The 19,232-nt window shown below is 32.7% G+C and overlaps 1 protein-coding gene and 1 long non-coding RNA gene across 2 annotated transcripts; one reads left to right on the plus strand and one right to left on the minus strand.

The window, feature by feature from the left end:
• Window positions 1-1,654: 1,654 nt before the first annotated feature.
• On the minus strand, window positions 1,655-2,941 carry LOC136989822 (uncharacterized). The gene is made up of 2 exons (XR_010882966.1): window positions 2,548-2,941; window positions 1,655-2,454 (listed from the first exon to the last, which is right to left on the minus strand). It is a non-coding gene; the product is annotated as an uncharacterized lncRNA (long non-coding RNA).
• Window positions 2,942-4,561: 1,620 nt separating this feature from the next.
• Window positions 4,562-18,985, plus strand: LOC136989661 (dual specificity protein phosphatase 19-like). The gene is made up of 2 exons (XM_067287887.1): window positions 4,562-4,844; window positions 18,571-18,985. Exons 1-2 carry the CDS (start codon window positions 4,631-4,633, stop codon window positions 18,975-18,977), a joined length of 621 nt encoding a protein of 206 aa, XP_067143988.1. The 5' UTR covers window positions 4,562-4,630; the 3' UTR covers window positions 18,978-18,985.
• Window positions 18,986-19,232: the final 247 nt, after the last annotated feature.

Here is a 19,232-nt window from a genome sequence, read left to right on the forward strand (position 1 = left end):
TAATCGATATAGCAGGACTAGGAGATGTAGGCAAACAGGGTATTGAGAAGTGGTTTCTGGTGAGAGCCTTATCAACAATGACCTTCAAGAACTGGCAGAACAAGGAATTCATGTAGAACTGGAAAATAGATTCTGAAAATGAAGAACCAAAAAATTTCTCTATAGATTTCCTTAGTAAACGTCTGATAATGATAACCGAAATCGTTGATCAAATTGTAGTGAATGATCCAAATTTTAAAGGAGTGTAAAAGCGAAATGACGCATTTTGGATGCGATCTTCTGCTACCGACATTTGCTTAAGGAAAGAAAAAAGCAACAAATGAAACTTCACGACTTAATGGCAAAAAAAAACAGCAATTTCAGAAAAGTCAGGACCTTCATCACAAAAAATGAACTTTACATTTCTGTGTGCATATGTTTATGTGTTATTTAATGTACAGTCAAATCTGTTTTTATGCGGTGGATAGGGACCGCATAAAAAAAAAAAAAAAATCGCACGAAACTTCACGAGTGGCTATAAAAAATAGTTTTCGCAACACAATTAAAAAAATATTTTTTTTTATGCGGTGAATAGGGACCGCATAAAAAAAGTCTCACATAGAAAATAACTCAAAACCGTACGAAATAGAATTTATTGACAACAGATGTCATCACTTGACTGCATCGTCTCGTCTATCGTCTGTTTTACATATTTTTGTCCAGGTGGTGTTTTGTTGACTTAAAAAATAAATTATTTCATTTTTCACATATTCATGCAATAATATTACTATAATAAGTTCATTTATGCTATAATAAGTTTATTTAGCTATAATAAGTCAACGTGAGACATGACAAATCACACGAGACTAGTCGCCAACTATACCGCACAAAAAAAGACCGCATAAAAACAGGTTTGACTGTATATTATTATACAAATTAATATAAAAAGTAACTTAAAATTAAAGTAAAATTTCTTTTTTGGTCCCATGTTCCTCTATCCCTATTTATTCTGTTAAAATGACCTCATTTAACGCTGTTTCGTTTAGCACTTTGTTGTCTAGGGACGCATCCCCTGCGTTAAGCAGGGTCTTACTGTATTAACATTTAAAATTAATCTAAATAATATTTTAATATTTATATGTTAATTCAATTTCAACTTATCTGACTCTATGATGTTTGAATTGAAGTTCCATTTCAAGAAATTTTTATAACTTAAGCTGTCCTAAAAAGTTTCAAATATAATATAGTTCTGATATTTCTAATATAAGCAGATAAAGTCTTCTATCATCTTGATAAATTATCTTAGCTTTCAGTTCCTTAATAAACATGTAATAAAACTATGATAAACATGTTCATTTATTTTAATAAACTAAGTTTATTAAAATGAACATTATCCTGAGAAAGAATGTGAATAATAGGATTTTATTATACAAAAATATTCTCAGAGATGCCTTCACCAGCAAAATTATTTATTTTCTCAAATGTTTTCAGCTGTTCTAGTGGCTATTGTCAGGATAAGTATGAAATGAATATTAGAACATAATGTAGAACATTAAAATTTGAAAATTTAACTTTACATATGTATAACAGAATGTTAGAATTACAATTTGAATGTAAAGAATATAAAAGTATTTAGATAAATAGCAGTAGAAATAAGAAGAAACACTAAAAAAAGTATATGAAAATTAATTTAATATATTGACGTGTTAGTTGCAGCATAACTCGTACAATGTATATCCACGCAAACAATAAACATCAAGCAACTTTACGACAGATGCAGAGGTACTCCAAGCACGTCTATAAACTATTAAATTTTTTCCACATTTTGGTTATCGACAATTCAGAGGAGTTTCGCCGGGCAAATCGAAGCATGGACCGTTCTCGAGGAAAGTGGAACGAATAGCTAATACAATGGTACAAAGGTTTTTCTCCCATTGTACTAGTTATCCCATTACACTAATTGTACAAAAAAATCTCTAGATATTTCTTGTACAAATGAGAACAAGTTAAGATACACAGTAGGATAAGTTAAAATTTTGCAAAGCTTCATAAGGTTAGTGCGATATATTCAGTAGGATATTTTACACTAAACCAAATAAGCATGGGTATTATCATCATATTTGTAATTATAATTATTAAGTATCATATAGATGAAATTCTACCTTCGAGCTGTTTTTACGAATAAAAAATAAAGCATTTTATTATAGTTTTAACGAATTCAAATTCGTCAAGATCTACAGTATAATTTTAAAAAATGTAAGCATATATTTTTGTCATCAATTCTTTAGTAATGAATTAACAATAGATACGAAGACAGTAAACAAACTTTCGGTTCTGACATATTAGTTCAGTAGTTGCACACGAAACTAAATATTTTTGCATCAACAACGGCTTTGCCTTCAATTAGTCGATTACATCTCAAACATAAATACGTCAGATTACTTTTCCTGTTTTCACTACTGCTTATGGCGCTTCCTACGGACAAAACAAAAGGTTAACGCGTGTTCATTACGTGTAATAGACACATGTTAAAGCCTTCTGTACTTTACAAACCGAAAATTTGCTTACCTTTATTAGTTATCGGTCTCGGAGAGATTTTTTGAGTCCGACTTTCGGGAATCTTTTAAGTCCTTCACAATTAAAGGTTTCCAAAAGTAAATACCGCTGAAAATTCCTACGATGCCGGCTAACAACAATTGTCCACCGGAAAGACCCACGCGAAACATGGTTTATTTTACACGCTGGTCGAAGTTACTCAGAGAAACCAAAGGCAATTTTATTATATCGGTAAAAGAGATGCCGAAGTAATACCTAATGGTGCAGCAGGAAGTTTCGTCGAGCAATAAAAGCGCAAAGGGAAGCTTATTGTAAGCAATAAGCAATAAGCTTAAATTTTTTTTTTTTAAATTTCTGTCGAACTTTCAATCTAAATGCAAAATGTGATTATCGTAACGTCGGCGTTCTCCAACTTCTCGTCCATATTTCGACGTCCGTAGTCCGACACTCGTTCTTCGAAACTCGCCCAAAATCGCCGGAATAAGTTTTTGACAATTAAATGGCTTTAAAATTATTTTTGAAGCGGATAAGAATTTTGTATTTAAAATTTAATGTTTTCATCTCTAATACAACAGAAACTATATCTTTTTCGGCTTTTCGAAGCTTCGCAAGTGACGTTTCTATTTTCAGTGCTAAAAACAGAAATGTCCGTACGTGTCATACTAATTTAGCTGCTAATGTATGAAATATCCATTATATGAAAATTACTGTTATTACTTACAATAATAATTTAAAGAAATTGAATAAAACCTATATATGTGTTATTTTTCGTTATACACATGCTGTTCTCCGTCACGCAGATATCGTAACATCGTGAATTTCCGGTGTTTTTAAAATTTTTCGAGTTATGCTAAAAGAAACTGTAAATGGTGTTCTATCCCTATTTTCGTGTATCACCAGCGCATTTCACCATGTACTTATTCTGCAAAAGTTTTAACGGATTTTTGGCTTTTTGCGCTCCCAAGATTGAGGTTACTTTATGACCATCTTGTGTATTTGAAGCGAAGAATCAAGAATATGCCGAAAGACGAAATTATCTTTGAAGATTTTAATGAAAGAGAATGTTAAATATCTTAATTTGTCTCGATTTATACTTTGAGTGCGTTCGTTAATAGCGGTCGCTCTGCGTCTCCGCTACCACGGAAGCGCTGCTGTTTGTAGACATTTAGGAACGACGGTGAAAGTAAGATGACGGCGCCCGCACTATCGATAGTATCGTGATGGAGGAATCTATAATTCTGAAATATGAGCTTTTAATGGCAAAAGAAGGGCCCCAATTATAAAATTTAACCATAAAATGGATTATTTGTTGAAAGAGCATTCAAAATAGCCACGAAAAAAATTAGAATGCCGGCTACCATTCGAAAAAACACTTACATCACCGCGTGCACTAACTTGCGCTTTCACAACTTCTAAATTTTCATTCATAAAACCACATAATGGACCCCGAATCAAAACTATCTGAGCCATGGAGAACGCCATGTTGCTTTCCCACCGTAAACTACTGCTACAAGCGGCCGTTTTTGCCGTTCGACGACGCGCACTCCGACCGGAATTTAGGAACGCGTTCCGCAGGAATTTTTAAACGGATGTCGCTCGCGCGGAGGAATAAAAGAACGAACACTTTGTGTTACACAGAAATGTTTTCTATTAATAATACTTTTTTCACTATTATGTGAATAAGGAGTGCCGACATTCTTTTTTTCTTTTTTCTGTAAAATTTACAAGTTAGAGAATTTCAGTACAGCACTTCTAACATCGGAAGGTTTTCAATGACCATGACTTTATTCGTTTAATTTGTAACAATAAATTAAACGAATAAAGTCATGGCCATTGAAAACCTTCCGATGTTAGAAGTGCTGTATTGAAATTCTCTAACTTACTTGTAAAGTTTACAAAGAAAAGAAAGATAACTTTTTCAATTTATATTTGTCTATACAGTCAAATAAAAATTAAAATACAGTTCTATGATAATGTGTACGATAACATCGATAATTTTTAAATCGATAAACAGCTTTTTCCAATCTGGCAACACTAAATTGAACTTCCGTAACAGTTGACGATTTAACTGTCAAAATATGCGGAAGGTGGAAAGATGAACCGAGATTTATTTTCCGATATTCGGAATTTCGGACGAGGTCGTCTTAGAAGGAGTGAGACTCGAGTGACGACGGAAGACGGTCAAGTATGGACGGAAAAACAAGTAGGCAGCGAATTTTGCGCAGAATTTAAAGGGCACACGTGGGGTTACGTGATAGACGAGAAACCCGACCTGCAAGTTGCGGTCGTCCTTCCTGGATTAATCTTAGGTAAGACATTTTCTATTGCGTTAATTAACAAAAAAAAAAAAAAAAAAAAAAAAACTCGCATTGGTTGTCGGTACTAATTAGGTAGGAATGTATGAAACACTAATGGGATGTTTACACTTTCTTAGTTGGAGAAAATACTTTCATTCATTGCACAGGCAGCGAATAGCATCATTATTGAAATCGTTTTTATCCAAGTCATTATCTAACTCTGTGATCTCAACCACTGTGCCGTGGCACTTTAGTGTGCCACGAGATTTTTGAAATGTGCCATCGCTGCGAATACCCATACATAAACGACGTCAGATGGTTCTACCTTCCTAGGGCACGTTTGGAAATTGTAACCAGTGTTACCAGTAACTGCCAGTAGTTACTAAGGTGTTTAGAAAATGTTACCTAAATAACCAACTGCGTTTAAAAATCACTGTTATGATGTCACCGGTTGTCCTGCGGTACTTACTGAAGTAACTACGTGTGCCACCAAATTTTTAAATTATTAAAAGTATATCATGTCAAAAAAAAGGTTGAGAATCACTGATCTAACTTAAAAAGCAAAAAACTTGTAATGAACTGTTGCAGTAGTAGTGTTTGAAGTTTTTAATATTTTGTGGATCTGAAGACTAGCAATTGATATTGTACTGTGTGGCAAAAATAATAATTTGGTGTTTGTTGGTTTAAGTTAGAATATGATGAACGGTCATTAAATATAAAGAAAACTTTTCAAATGTGTAGAGAAATGTTTTGTCGAGAAAAGTTATATTCTTTTCAGATACGTTGTGAGTCATCTGATAATTTTACAGTTGAATTTTTAATCAACTTTTGGTTTTTTGACGGTTGTAGAATGTGCAGATTTTCCACTGATGCAGTTTTGTAAATTCTGAACTGTTGGCATTACAGCTGAGGCAGAGTGTAATTCAATCTTTTGATCTTTTATTTCTAGTACAAACAGGCAGTGGTGATATTTGAAACATTTAACAAAGGGTTCGCTAACAGAAAATTTTTCCGTAACATCTTTGGTTTGGAAACAATAGTGTGTTAAAGGTTTAAAAACTCTCATACATATTCTGTCCCATTGACCTTTTTTTTTTTTTTTTTTAACGCGGCAAGATTTTCCAACCCGAACCTATCGGCAGGAATACTTTCTGTAAAAGCTTGCTTAGTTCTATTCCCACTTTAAACTATTTATTGAAGAAATAAAGTAACAGACATTTTTAATAGTTTCTTTATTCCAAGTAGCCTACTTTTTATTTCTAACTTTATTACTTTCGGATTCAGGGACCCCTATGGCGTCAGGGCCCAGGCCCGGTAGGCCCTGCTCTAAAGACTGCACTAATTAGCAACATTAGTGCAAAAACTGACCTTAAGATACCCATATAAATGAAAAAGAGGCGTTTGCAAAATTAAGTCAGTTAAAATTTAACATTGTTTATGCCAGAACTATATATATATGTTTATTGATAAATAATAAAAAAAAAAAAGAGTGTTCAAAATGGTTTGTTTTGTATATATTTTAATATTTTTCATTCAAAATATTTTATAAACATAAAAATTGGCTTTTTTTTTTTATCAGAAAAAGTCATAGGGAAAGCAGGTAAACAACAAAAACTTTTTTAAATCAGTTATTTTATCATTAGGTATTATTATAATAATAGACACAGCCATAATTATTATCGAACCCAAAACAAACATTATTCGGGTCATAATTCTAGTTCAATAATTTCCATATCATACTTCGGTTTTTGCAGGTTGTATTGGGGACTTTTGCTTTCACACTTTTATCACTAGCCAGATGGTGACCTTGTCTTAGCCAAGATTTAACATGTGAAGTAGCGTCGAAATCTTCCAAACTTCTTCCCATTAAATTAATTGTCATTAAATGGCTGGTTGTATGGATTAGTAAAGAATTTCTTTTAACATCCATAATATCATTCATCGTACTAAACCCTCTTTCAGTTTCAGCCGAATTAACAGCAATTACATTTAAAATTCTTCTAGCTCTCAAAATAGTAATTGGAATATTTTTCTGTTTTATATCTCTGTCATCCACAAAATCTCGAAAATCGTTTACAGGAACAACGTATTTTATTATTTTATTTAACTTTTTTAATCTATTTTCACCTTCAATCCACGGTGCTTCACAAACATCATCCGGCCAAGTTTCATGATTTAATACATTGAAAGAATTCAAAAGATCATTATACTTTTCATTTTTATTGTCAAATAATAAATGAGTTGTCATGTGTTTTACTAAAGAATCAAATAATTTTTCTCTGGAAAATACAATTGATGTTTTTTTCCTACTAACTTCAAACGGAATATTGTATTTTTTAGTACTAACAATATTTTCTGCTTCTATTTCTTGTGTGCCCTTATTGTTTTTTAAATTTATAAGTACAGTTATAGTTCGTCTTATTAACCTGTCAGCTTTAATAAGTGATACATTTCTTTCCTGTAAGGCTGTAGAAAGTAAAGCAATTTCTTCTAAGATGTCATTCATTAAAGCTAAATCTTTCAAAAAGTTTTCATTTTTAAAATATGAAACCAATCTTGCTTCAGGATTATTATTAAAATGACTGTACAAGGCTTGATACGATTTCCAAACTGCTTTGACAGTCCTAGCACTGCAGGCTGCCCATCGAGGTCCAAATATTCTCCCTATTTTAAGTACTTCTGTTCCAAGTTCTTTAGCGACGGCATTTAATTCTCTCTGATGTTTATTTGAAGTATGATAATAAACATAAAGTTTATCGAGAAAATGTTTAAAATGATTTACTGCTTTGATATCTTTTATTACATCATCTAGGGACAACTGAATGCGATGTGCTAGACAGTGCCAAATGCAAATACCTGGAAATTTTTGTTCAATTCTTGTTGCCACTCCGGACTTTTTTCCCAACATTACACTAGCACCGTCTGAGCAAAATCCAATAAGATTTTCTTTTAAATATTGTTCGTCAAAACCATGTTTTTCAAGAACTGTCATTAAAGTCTTAAAAACGTTTTCTGATGTTGTTTCTTCTAATTCAATCAGATCAATAAAAATTGTTATGCTGTCCTCGAAATCCATCACTTCAGATTTCAAATAAATAATTAACACACTTTTATGTGAAACAGTTGAGGCTTCATCAATAATAATTGAAATTTTTGATCTTGCAGTTATAAGTTTTCCAAAAATATTTCTTCTTATTTCTGTAGAGATATGCTTCGCAATAAGTGGAACCATAAATCTTGAGTGCGAGGTAATTCCCAAATCTACATTATTTTTATTTTGTAAAATTATTAAATTTGGAAAATCAGTAAATGGTTTATTGTTCTTAATTATAAAATAGGCAGTATTAAAAATGTGTATGGTGCTTTTTAAAAACTTTTCATTAGCCACATCGATATTTTTGGAAATAATGTTTTTTTCACCTGTTTTGATTATTTCCCCAGCTTTCTTGTGTGATGCTGATTCATGATGCTGTTTCAATTTTTTTCTGATTGATGCTTGTAAAATTTTCTTTTTTGTTCCGTGAGGTTTAACAGAATATGATTTCCATTCTAATGAAACGTGTGAATGTTTAGCACTTTCAACATTTAATGATCCTACTTGTGAACACCATTGACATCCAACATTTTCATTGCTAGCAATATGAAGCCATTCGTATTTTTTAAAAAAATATTCCTGTTGTGAAGCATTCCAGCAGTGTAATAAACGATTACTACTATTATTCTCAATTGATGTCGGTTTCTGTTTATCTTCACTAGACGTTTCCAGTTGTTCTTTATTGCAGTTTTCACTAGATATTGTTGTTTGTAGTTGCTTTTCATTGTCAATATTTGCTTTTTTAGATTTGGTTATAAAATCATCCAAAACCCTTTGTTTTTTCATTCTAAAAACGACCAATAATTATAATATTAAAAATTTTATACACTTTGCAATTTAAAAATATATTACTTGAGCGACGAACGACACTGTTCCGCAGCCATCTTGTATTTTCTCACACGCGTGGGATTGTGGGATCTCTCTTATGACTGGATCTAGTTTCAAGAACTCTTTTGAATCAATTGCGATTAAACCTCGTTTCGGTCAAGATTGAAACGGTCGAGAGAGATCGCACCAAGACATAGTCCCCGACCTTGCTCACAATCTAGATTGAAATGCTCGGTGCAAACGGGGTATAAGGCTCTAGTTTAGTAGTATTACAGAGTATAATACGTATACTTTAATATATTTAAAGAAAAAACAAAACCACTGAGAAATGTTCCGTGTGTTTAACAAGGTTCGGAAAACTGAAAATTTTAACAACGGGTTCGGCCAAACCTGTGCGAACCCGCTGAATATCACCACTGCAAACAGGTGTAGTGGAGAAAAAGTTTTGCTCGGTGTCAGATGAAAAATAAAGCTGTCTTGTCAAAATTAAAAGTGGTTTTAATCTCGTAATTAAAGATAATTTTCTATTAGTTATTAATATGCCTGAAAACCAAACTTATCATAATGACCACAAATGACTTTAAGGTGGCATTTTATTTTAATTGACTCCAATATAGATGTATACATTCATATCTCTTCAGTTGGGTACGATATTACAATATATCTAAACAGAGAAATTAGCAAAAAATAAGAATCAACTTAACACTACAAAAACCAATATGATCTAGGCTTAGTTTTTACTTCTTTTAATAAAACAGGTAAAATATAGATAAAAAATAAATAAAATAAAATAAATTTTAAAAAAATATAATTTTCTAGTGATTCTGGAACAGTTTAATTGTTTAACGAAAACCACAAATAAAAATAATCAAAAACAGAACAAAATATCATAAATGCTAAGAATATGGTTTATAATTTCCAGTGTAGTTTGCTAATAATAAAACATGTTGGTGAAACCAGTAGAGAACTGGGTATAAGAATAAATGAACACATAAGTGCCATCAAGAATAATAACCAATATTTCAAAGTTGCTCACTGTTGTAAAGCTGGTGCTGCTAAATTAAAAGGAATACTATCAAAATTGTTAAGAGAGAAATAATTTTAAGAGGAAAATATTAGAACATTTGGAGATAATTAAATTAAAACCAGAAATAAAAATTAATTGTAATCATGGTGTAAAATCACATGATTTGTGGATACCTTTTCTGACTAATAGGAGATAATGTAAAACTTATAAAAGGATTGGAAGGGGGTGTGGTTGTCAGTTATTCAATGGTTAGTGAACTGGATATTGATGTAAAATAATTTCTGAGTTCAGTTGTTGGATGCATTGGAAAATTATGAAACTGTTCAGGCATTAAGGAATAATAGAAGTAAGCCTTATTTTTTATCTGGAAATTTTATTGTTGGGAATTTATCAATGTAAGCTAATATCTTATTTTTAGTAATTTATTAATAGGTTCCATTTTTTATCTATATTTTATCTGTATTTATTTAAAAAAAGATGTGAAATTTTAGCTATTAACTAAATATTATAAGTAAAAACTAAGCATATTGGTTTTTGTAGTGTTAAGTTGATTTTTATTTTTTTGCTTATTTCTCTGTTTAGATATAATGTACCCAACTGAAAAGGGATGAATGTATACATCCAAAATACATATTGGAGTCAATTAAAATAAAATGTCACCTTAAAATCATTTGTGGTCATTATGATAAGTTTGGTTTTCAGGCATATTAATAACCAATAGAAAATTAACATGGTTATCCAAATGGGAAGCAATTTATGCCACAATGAAAGACATATTTGATAAATTGAAAAAAAATTATCATGAGTTACTTGCATTAAAATATTGTTTGATAAAACTGGCAAACAATTCATAACTAGCACCATTTGATTAAACAATCTCTTAGCTCAATATGTTTTGTCTCATGCGGCATTGTTTTTTGAGTTAAATCATCTTACTTCTAATACTCAGCTTTGATGTGAGCTTATTATTCTAGACACGGATGTTTTATTTGGCAGATTAAACTCTTTCATTATAATGAAAACTGTAGTGAAAGAAGAAACTTTGTAACCATTAGTTGGAAAGAATAATTGGTATTTTAACATGTTTAAATAGTTTTTAAAAAAGAGTTTTAATAATTACTTATACAGTATTAAAGTTACCAGATGTCCCACATTATCTCATTTGTCCTGCTAAGATGCCTAAGTATCCCATTATCTGCTCAGAGAATAAAAATATAAGGCAGCAAGCTCAACAAGTAGACCTTTGCCATCTGATGGTCCATCTGTAATATAAATTTACATTTAAAGCAGACTACACATAGTGGAAGTACAAGCTAAGGTATATTGCAGCTCACAAGGGAATGAGCTACAGTTGGCAGATTTCCAGGAACAGTTTATTTCCATGCTGAGTGAGCAACCTGCGGATGAGGAACTTGAAACTAAAGGCATGTCCAGAAAACAGTGTGCAGAGATATTTTAAATTTAATGCTTGGGCAGATTTTCCTGGGGCCTCAAAATGACATTATATGGTAAAACCTGATTAAGATGTTCCCACATATGATTTTTTTCTGCCTAAGTTGTTCAAATTCTGCGGTCCTGTCATTTCACCCATAAGACACATTAAAAATTCCTTTATAAGACATGAGATGTAACGAACTATGGGAGTCCAGGGCACAGAGATGCAGTGGGGCAAAAAAGAGCTGGATTATTTACTTCAATACCACTAGTGACATCTTGTAACAGAAATATCAATTGAAAGACTAGTTCACATATTGTATGCAGACAGGATACCAAAAGAGTGGTGTGTGGTTTTTGGCACTAAAAGGAAATATTGTATCATATTCTGTTAGATCCTCTTTGCCTTGAAGCAGTCCCCTGAACTCCTCTTTATATAATTATTAACCAAGCTATTTTCTTCTTGCAGATGGTGAGATCTTACAAGAAAAAAACCAATGTGTCTTAGTCAGCTGCAGGCATGTCCAGGGCAGTTCATAAAATAAAATCTGGCCAAATTCCCTTTTGGAAAGCAAGCATTAGTTACAGTGTTCGAAAGAAGCATTTGAAAGCATTATCGAGCATTTGAAAAATTCAGAGATGAAAATGGATCCATGGAATGATAACTATAATATTATTTTTACACCAGATCAAGAAGCAACAATAGTTAGTCATATTCTTGATTTAGAAAAGTTCTTTTATGGAATTACTGTTATCAGCTGTCATAGGATGGCATTTGAACTTGTTGAAAGGTTAAATATTTCTCACCCTTTCAAGAAGGAAAAAATGGCTGTTTCTGACTGGTTCACTTGTTTCAAAAAATGTCATACTGAATTGTCCATATGTACACCTTAGGTCATGAGTATTGACAGAGTAGTTAGTTTCAATAAGATAAAAGTTTCTCATTTTTTTTCCAACCTGGAATCTGTTTTATCTTTCACCGGGTCACAACGATATATGCAAGAAAAGACTTAGGACGCCCAGACATATGTTCGCTATTACAGTCGCCCTGATTTATTCATCACATTTACATGTAATCCTCAATGGAAAGATATTAAAAATGCAATACTATCTGGACAAAAGCCTCATGATCATCATGATATCATAGCTAGGTTATTTCACTTAAAAAGTTAAGGTGTTAATGACATTGCTAACAAAGGGGAATTTGTTTGGTGTTGTGTGTTGTTTTATATATTCTGTCGAATGGCAAAAACGTGGTTTGCCTTATATACACATTTTGTTATGGCTTCAGCAACATATTTCTCCAGATAAATTAGATAGTGTTATTTGTGCAGAGATACCAGACCCTGCGAAAGATCTTCTCCTTTATGAAATTATAAAAGACAATATGATACATGGGCCTTGCGGTAATTTAAATAACAGATCACCCTGTATGAAAGAAGGTAACTGCACTAAGAAGTTTCCTCGACCTCTCCTTCAAGAAACTCAAACAGGAGAAGACGGATACCCAAAGTATCGACGAAGAGCTTCAGTAGATACTGGTTTCACTGTTGAAATCAATGGTGTTACCCTTGATAACAGTTGGGTAGTGCCATATAAGCCTGTGCTTTCATGTACTTTCGGTGCTCATATTAACGTGGAATACTGTAACTCTGTAAAATCTATAAAATGCATATGTAAATATGTCAATAAAAGGAGTGATCAGGCAACATTTGGTCTTAAAAATGAAAAGGATGAAGTTGAACTCTATGAAAGTGGGCAATACATCAGCAGCTCCGAGAGGCTGTATGGAGAATTCTGGCTTTACCCATCCATGAGAAGTTCCCTCCAGTTTTTCATCTCACTGTGCATTTGGAAAATGGCCAGCGAGTCTATTTTAACCCAAATGACTCCAATCACTTAACAAATATTGTTAACAATCCAGTAAAAACTATGCTTACAGCATTTTTTGACTTATGCAAAACAGATAATTTTGCAAAAACAACAACTAACCCGTTACATATAAAGATCAACAACTGCCGAATTATCGGGCTAGCAAATGGCTATAGTAATATTAATAATTAAAGTTAATTTGCTACTAGAGTTAGGCGTTAGGCGCCATCTCTTGCTAAATTTAATAATTAGAATTTTAATTAAATAATTTAAATAAATTTAGGCCTAACTGGAAGAAAAGAATCGGCCAGAAGCGGGATTCGAACCCGCAACTTCTGCTATCCGTGCAGACACGTTACCAGTTACGCTACCCGGACCTTCGGTCTGATCTTCCCCTCCAGTTGATATAAGATTACCGTACCACCATCGACGGTCATTACAATGCCGGCTGGGGACACATTAATTGCCCACGTCCTCCCAAAGGCACTCAACCGCCCATCGCAAACCCCGGCAAGGCGTATATATATAAATAAACAACTAACCCGTTACATATAAAGATGAACAACTGCCGAATTTGGGAGGACGTGGGCAATTAATGTGTCCCCAGCCGGCATTGTAATGACCGTCAATGGTGGTACGGTAATCTTATATCAACTGGAGGGGAAGATCAGACCGAAGGTCCGGGTAGCGTAACTGGTAACGTGTCTGCACGGATAGCAGAAGTTGCGGGTTCGAATCCTGCTTTGGGCCGATTCTTTTCTTCCAGTTAGGCCTAAATTTATTTAAATTATTTAATTAAAATTCTAATTATTAAATTTAGCAAGAGATGGCGCCTAACGCCTAACTCTAGTAGCAAATTAACTTTAATTATTAATATTACTATAGCCATTTGCTAGCTCGATAATTCGGCAGTTGTTGATTTTGGCAAAAACATTTCTGTGGGTACCAAGGAGGGATGACGAGGGCAGACCTCTGTCTAATTTCAGCTAACAAGTCGGAGGGACTTGCCCACGAGTCAGAGATGGCTTATTTGTCGGTAGGGATCCCGTAGAGACGGGACTACTTTTCATCCGGTCGAGTGTAGGAGGGAAGGTGGAGTCGTGGTAAGGCGATAAGCAAATATTCAAGCAAACAAGACACCAGTTAACAGGATAACAACGATTTAATGGAAAACAAAATATACGTTTCAAAAATCTGACATAAAAGGGGTGACATATAAAAAGCTATATATCCCTATCACGCGAAGGGAGAGAGAGAGTTCACATAAATGGGTTCCATACCTCTTAGACAATCAGTATTTCCAATATCTGTCGGTCACAAGGATCGATAATTCCTTTAAAGGGAAGGATCGGTAACTGTTGAGGCACAACGTAAAATATTCCCTTAGACACAAAGGACAAAAATGGACGAGATCGCGACTTGATCTAAATCGATGATTGACTCCCCAGAGGGGGGGAGGAAGCATCTTATATAGCTTTTTGCTAGGAAAGTTGGTCACGTGCATGTGCTTAGGCCATAGGTGTTCCCGGGATTGGAAACAATACGGCGAATTCGGGCGCTAACTATAAACTTAAGTTGCAAGATGATCTGTACTCAGCGTAAGAACAATGGATAGTTGACGTTTTTAGGCAGGATGTTTATAATAGGAAAATTTTCGATTCGATATAGGGAACAATTTTATTATATTCGGATTATATCCGGATATAAGAAAGGGGTAATTATTAATTCGGATATAATTTGTTAAAACTTTCGTTCAAGGGGGTTTCCAGATCTCGCACTTCTTTATGTTGAAGTTCCCTCTTTCTATGTATGGAAAAATAACAGATTTGAGAGAAGAAAACATGGTAATGACATTGATGGCTGGCTGGGAGTAAAAAAAGATCAGACTTTAGGCAGGGTATATACCATCCACCCTAATAATACTGAGTGTTATTATCTTCACCTTTTACTACATGAAATCCAAGGCCCTGTATCTCTCATAGAATTGAAAATGATTAATGGTATGATTCAACCCACATACCAGTTGCCATGTAAGGTTCTAGGCTTGCTAGAAGACGAAAGGCACTGGGATGCAACTATGGTAAAAGCTGCGCTCTGTGATTCTCTGTTTAGATTACGCAAACTTTTTACAGTAATTTTGATATTTTGTCAATTGTCAGATGCTTCAAATCTTTGGGAGAAATATAAGGATAGTCTTTCGGAAGATATACGGCACCAAGTCGAGTTAGAGTTACAACATAGAGATATTCATCTAATTTTAAATGAAGTATACAATAAATGCTTGGTGTGTCTTGAAGATACAGTGCTGTCTTTAGGAGGCCAATGCTTACAAGAGTATAGTTTACCTCAGCCATCAAGATGTAATGAAGTGTTACAAAATACAGACTATCTCCGAGAGATGAGCTATGACTCAAATATTTTAGCACAGATTGTAACTACTAATGAAAATTTGTTAAACGATGAACAGTCTCATGTTTATAGCCAAATTTTAAAAAGCATCGAAAAAGGCACTGGTCAAACATTTTTCTTAGACGCTCCTGGCTGCACCGGTAAGACATTTGTCCTGAGTCTTTTATTGGCTAGAGTGCGAAAAGATTGCCAGATAGCATTGGCTGTTGCTTCTTCAGGCATTGCTGCAATGTTGCTGGAAGGAGGTAGAACGGCTCACTCTGCGTTCAAACTGTTCTTGAACTTGATGCGAGTAGAGCCACCTATCTGTAATATTTCAAAACAGAATAACATGGCGCAAGTTTTGAAGGAGTGTAAACTAATAGTTTGGGATGAATGCACAATGGCCCACAAGAATGGATTCGAAGCTCTCAGTAAAACATTAAAAGACATAAGAGAAAATAATTGCTTGATGGGAGGGGTCACTGTGCTGTTAGCTGGAGATTACCCATCATACCTAGGGGCACACAGGCAGATGAAGTAAAAGCATGCTTAAAGACTTCATATTTGTGGCCACATATCTGGAAACTTGCACTTCATAACAATATGGGAGTCCATTTAAGTGGTGATACATCCACTGGGCTTTTCGCTGAGGTGCTACTTAAAATAGGCAATGGAAATTACCCTTCACTGGAAGGTAAAATCACAATCCTTTCAGATTTAGGTACAGTAGTTACCTCCTTATCAGAGCTAACTTCTAAAATATATTCTGATATAAGTAACATCAAAAACAAGCTCACAGAATGGTTGTGCGAGCATGCTGTCTTAACTCCAAGAAACAATAAAGCAGCTGCAATTAATGATATTCTATTAAAGGTCTTTGAAGCTCAAGATCTTGAATACAGGTTTTGATTCAGTGATCCAAATGGACGACGCTGTCCACTATCCAACAGAATGTCTTAATACTCTGAATCCTCCTGGTCTGCCATCACATAAACTCATTCTTAAAGTCGGAACACCTGTAATGTTATTAAGAAATCTTAATCTGCCTAAATTATGCAATGGTATGAGACTACAAGTAAAAGCTTTGCATAAGAACATCGTAGAAGCTACAGTGATCACTGGATGTGCTCGGGGAGAGAGTTTTTATCCCAAGAATACCATTAATACCATCAGAATATCCATTTGAATTTAAGAGAACACAGTTCCCTCTTAACGTGTGTTTTGCTATGACTATTAATAAATTACAAGGACAGTCATTGAAAATGGCCAGCATTGACTTGAGTGATGACTGTTTTTCTCATGGACAGTTCTATGTTGCATGTTCCAGAGTAAGCTCTGCAAGTAGTCTGATCATCTTAGCCCCAAAAGGCTGTACCACAAACATGGTTTACAAAGAAGTACTGGGGTAACTGAAACTCTATTTTTCTGTAAGTATTTATAAATTTATTTATTTATTTAAATTTAGGAATTTTCAGATAATGTCATTTGTTTTGAAAAAAAATTAAACTCAGATTTATCATAACTTGGAATCCCATAATATTTTAAACTTGATTTTAGATGCATTAGCAGTCCATAGTTTGAAACAAACAAAAATCAGTAATTTTACCAAATTAGCAACAACTAATGATTGAGAATCTTAGTGAAGTACCGAATGAGGGCTATTTCTATCAAATTGCAAAATCTTCGCGGGCAAAGCCACGTGTAACAGCTAGTAGAAACATAAGATTGGTCCTGATCAACTAAATAACATAGATGAATGAGGCTTCAATACTGTTCCTGTTCCCAGAAAAATCATTGCACAGAAAGGAAAAAAGCAAATTAGCAGGTTGTTGGTAATGAGAGATTTTAACACCTAAAACCACTTGTGGTTCTTTGCTTCTGGCCATTATATTCTCCTATTACTGTTTGCCAGACTTGTAAATGCAATTGTTTTCCCTATAATGATATATGGATGTGAAAGCTGGATCTTCGGACAATAAATGTTTTTTATATTGTATAATTGCTAACATGTACTAGACAGTTAACGGCAACAAAAATTTGATATATTTGTATAGGAGATATTTAAAATTTCCTGTAAATGTTAAAAATATTCCAACATTTGAAAAAATAATTTTTTAAATATTCATGTATATGGATACAAAAACAAACTGATTTGTTATTATATAAATTTTGTTAGTCTATAAAAATTTCTAATTAAAAAATAACATCAACAAATCTTCAGCAAGAAAATTTTGCAAAAGATGTTTAAATGAGAAGGTATTTTAAATGAACATCTTAAATTTTGTTCTCGTAAATATCGTGTTCTCGAACATCGTAAATATCAAAAGACAAAGCAATTGCCAAATTTCTTATTGTTTTTTTTAATTTATCCAGATATTAAGACAAACTTTTATTTTAAAAATTATTATTGCAAATATACACAAATTAACACAACTTAAGATAATTTTGTAATAAAAATCAAACGAAGTTAGAAAGCCTACTCTCTTAGAAAAAAAAGTAATTAATTTAAAAACATTTGATAATTATATTAAACTTAATGCAGTAATGGACAATTTGCCTTAATTATTATTGTAAATATATTTTCAAATTATGCCAAAATAAAATTAATGTTTTAATTTAATTAAGCATTGTGATTGGTATGGCCTATACCACTACTACTAATAAGTCTGTTGTTGGTTGTGTTTGAACCAAATGTTTAATTTGTCTACATTGTATTTTTATTACAACTATTTCAGAACAGGAATAGTTTTTCATAGAGTAATTAATCTGCATTGCCCTTTTTTTATAGTTGCCTTTTAATTTAGAAATTTGAAAATATTTTGTTTACTTATTTGAAATTTAGCATTAGATTTCATAAAAGAAATGTTTTAAAATATTTTAATTTTAATATAGTTCTACATCAATCTTTGATTTATTATTAAATATTTAATTTTCACATTTATTTTTAATACAATATTTGATAATTTTGCTATTATCTATTAATATTTGACATAAATTGACCGATAGTAATAATCACTCAATACCATTACTGATAGTTTGTTACTTTAATTAAATCAAAGATGTTATAATAATAAATATATTATTATTTTTAGCATCTCAAGATGTGGCTCAAGATTTGAACATACTGAAAAGTAACAATATCACTCATATATTAAATTTAGCATATGGACAACCAAATCAATTTTGCAGTTATTTTACTTATAAAAAGTTAAATGTCAGGGATGATCCAGAAGAGAATATAAAGCAGTATTTTGAAGAATGCTTTAATTTTATAGATTCTGGTCTTCAGAATGGTTGTACTTTAGTTCATTGTAATGCTGGAGTATCCAGAGCAGCAACAATTGTCATTGGATATTTAATGAGTCGTCAAAAGATGACACTTAAAGAGGCATATCAATGTGTAAAAAATGCCAGATCTTCCATTAAGCCAAACAATGGTTTTATGAAACAGTTGAAAGAATATGAAACAGAATTGTATAGTAATGTATTAAAGAATTGAAAAACTGATGAATTTCTAATGCACTGAATGATCTGCTAAATATCAATATTTGCTACTATTGAAGCTAAATTACTTGGTTACTGAATAACTAAAATATTTATATATATTAAAAGTGAAATATTCAGTCAATGCCACAAATAGCGTAAATTTAAAAATTAATTTGATTTACAATTCGAAAATTTCAAAACTTTTAAAGTATTTTAATTTTGAATTGATTTGATTTTTGGTTTCGATATAAAGGCCAGAGTTTTAATT

This window comes from Centruroides vittatus, unplaced genomic scaffold (genome assembly GCF_030686945.1).
Source record: "Centruroides vittatus isolate TY-2023 unplaced genomic scaffold, ASM3068694v2 contig_13, whole genome shotgun sequence".
Classification (NCBI taxonomy): Eukaryota; Metazoa; Arthropoda; class Arachnida; order Scorpiones; family Buthidae; genus Centruroides; species Centruroides vittatus.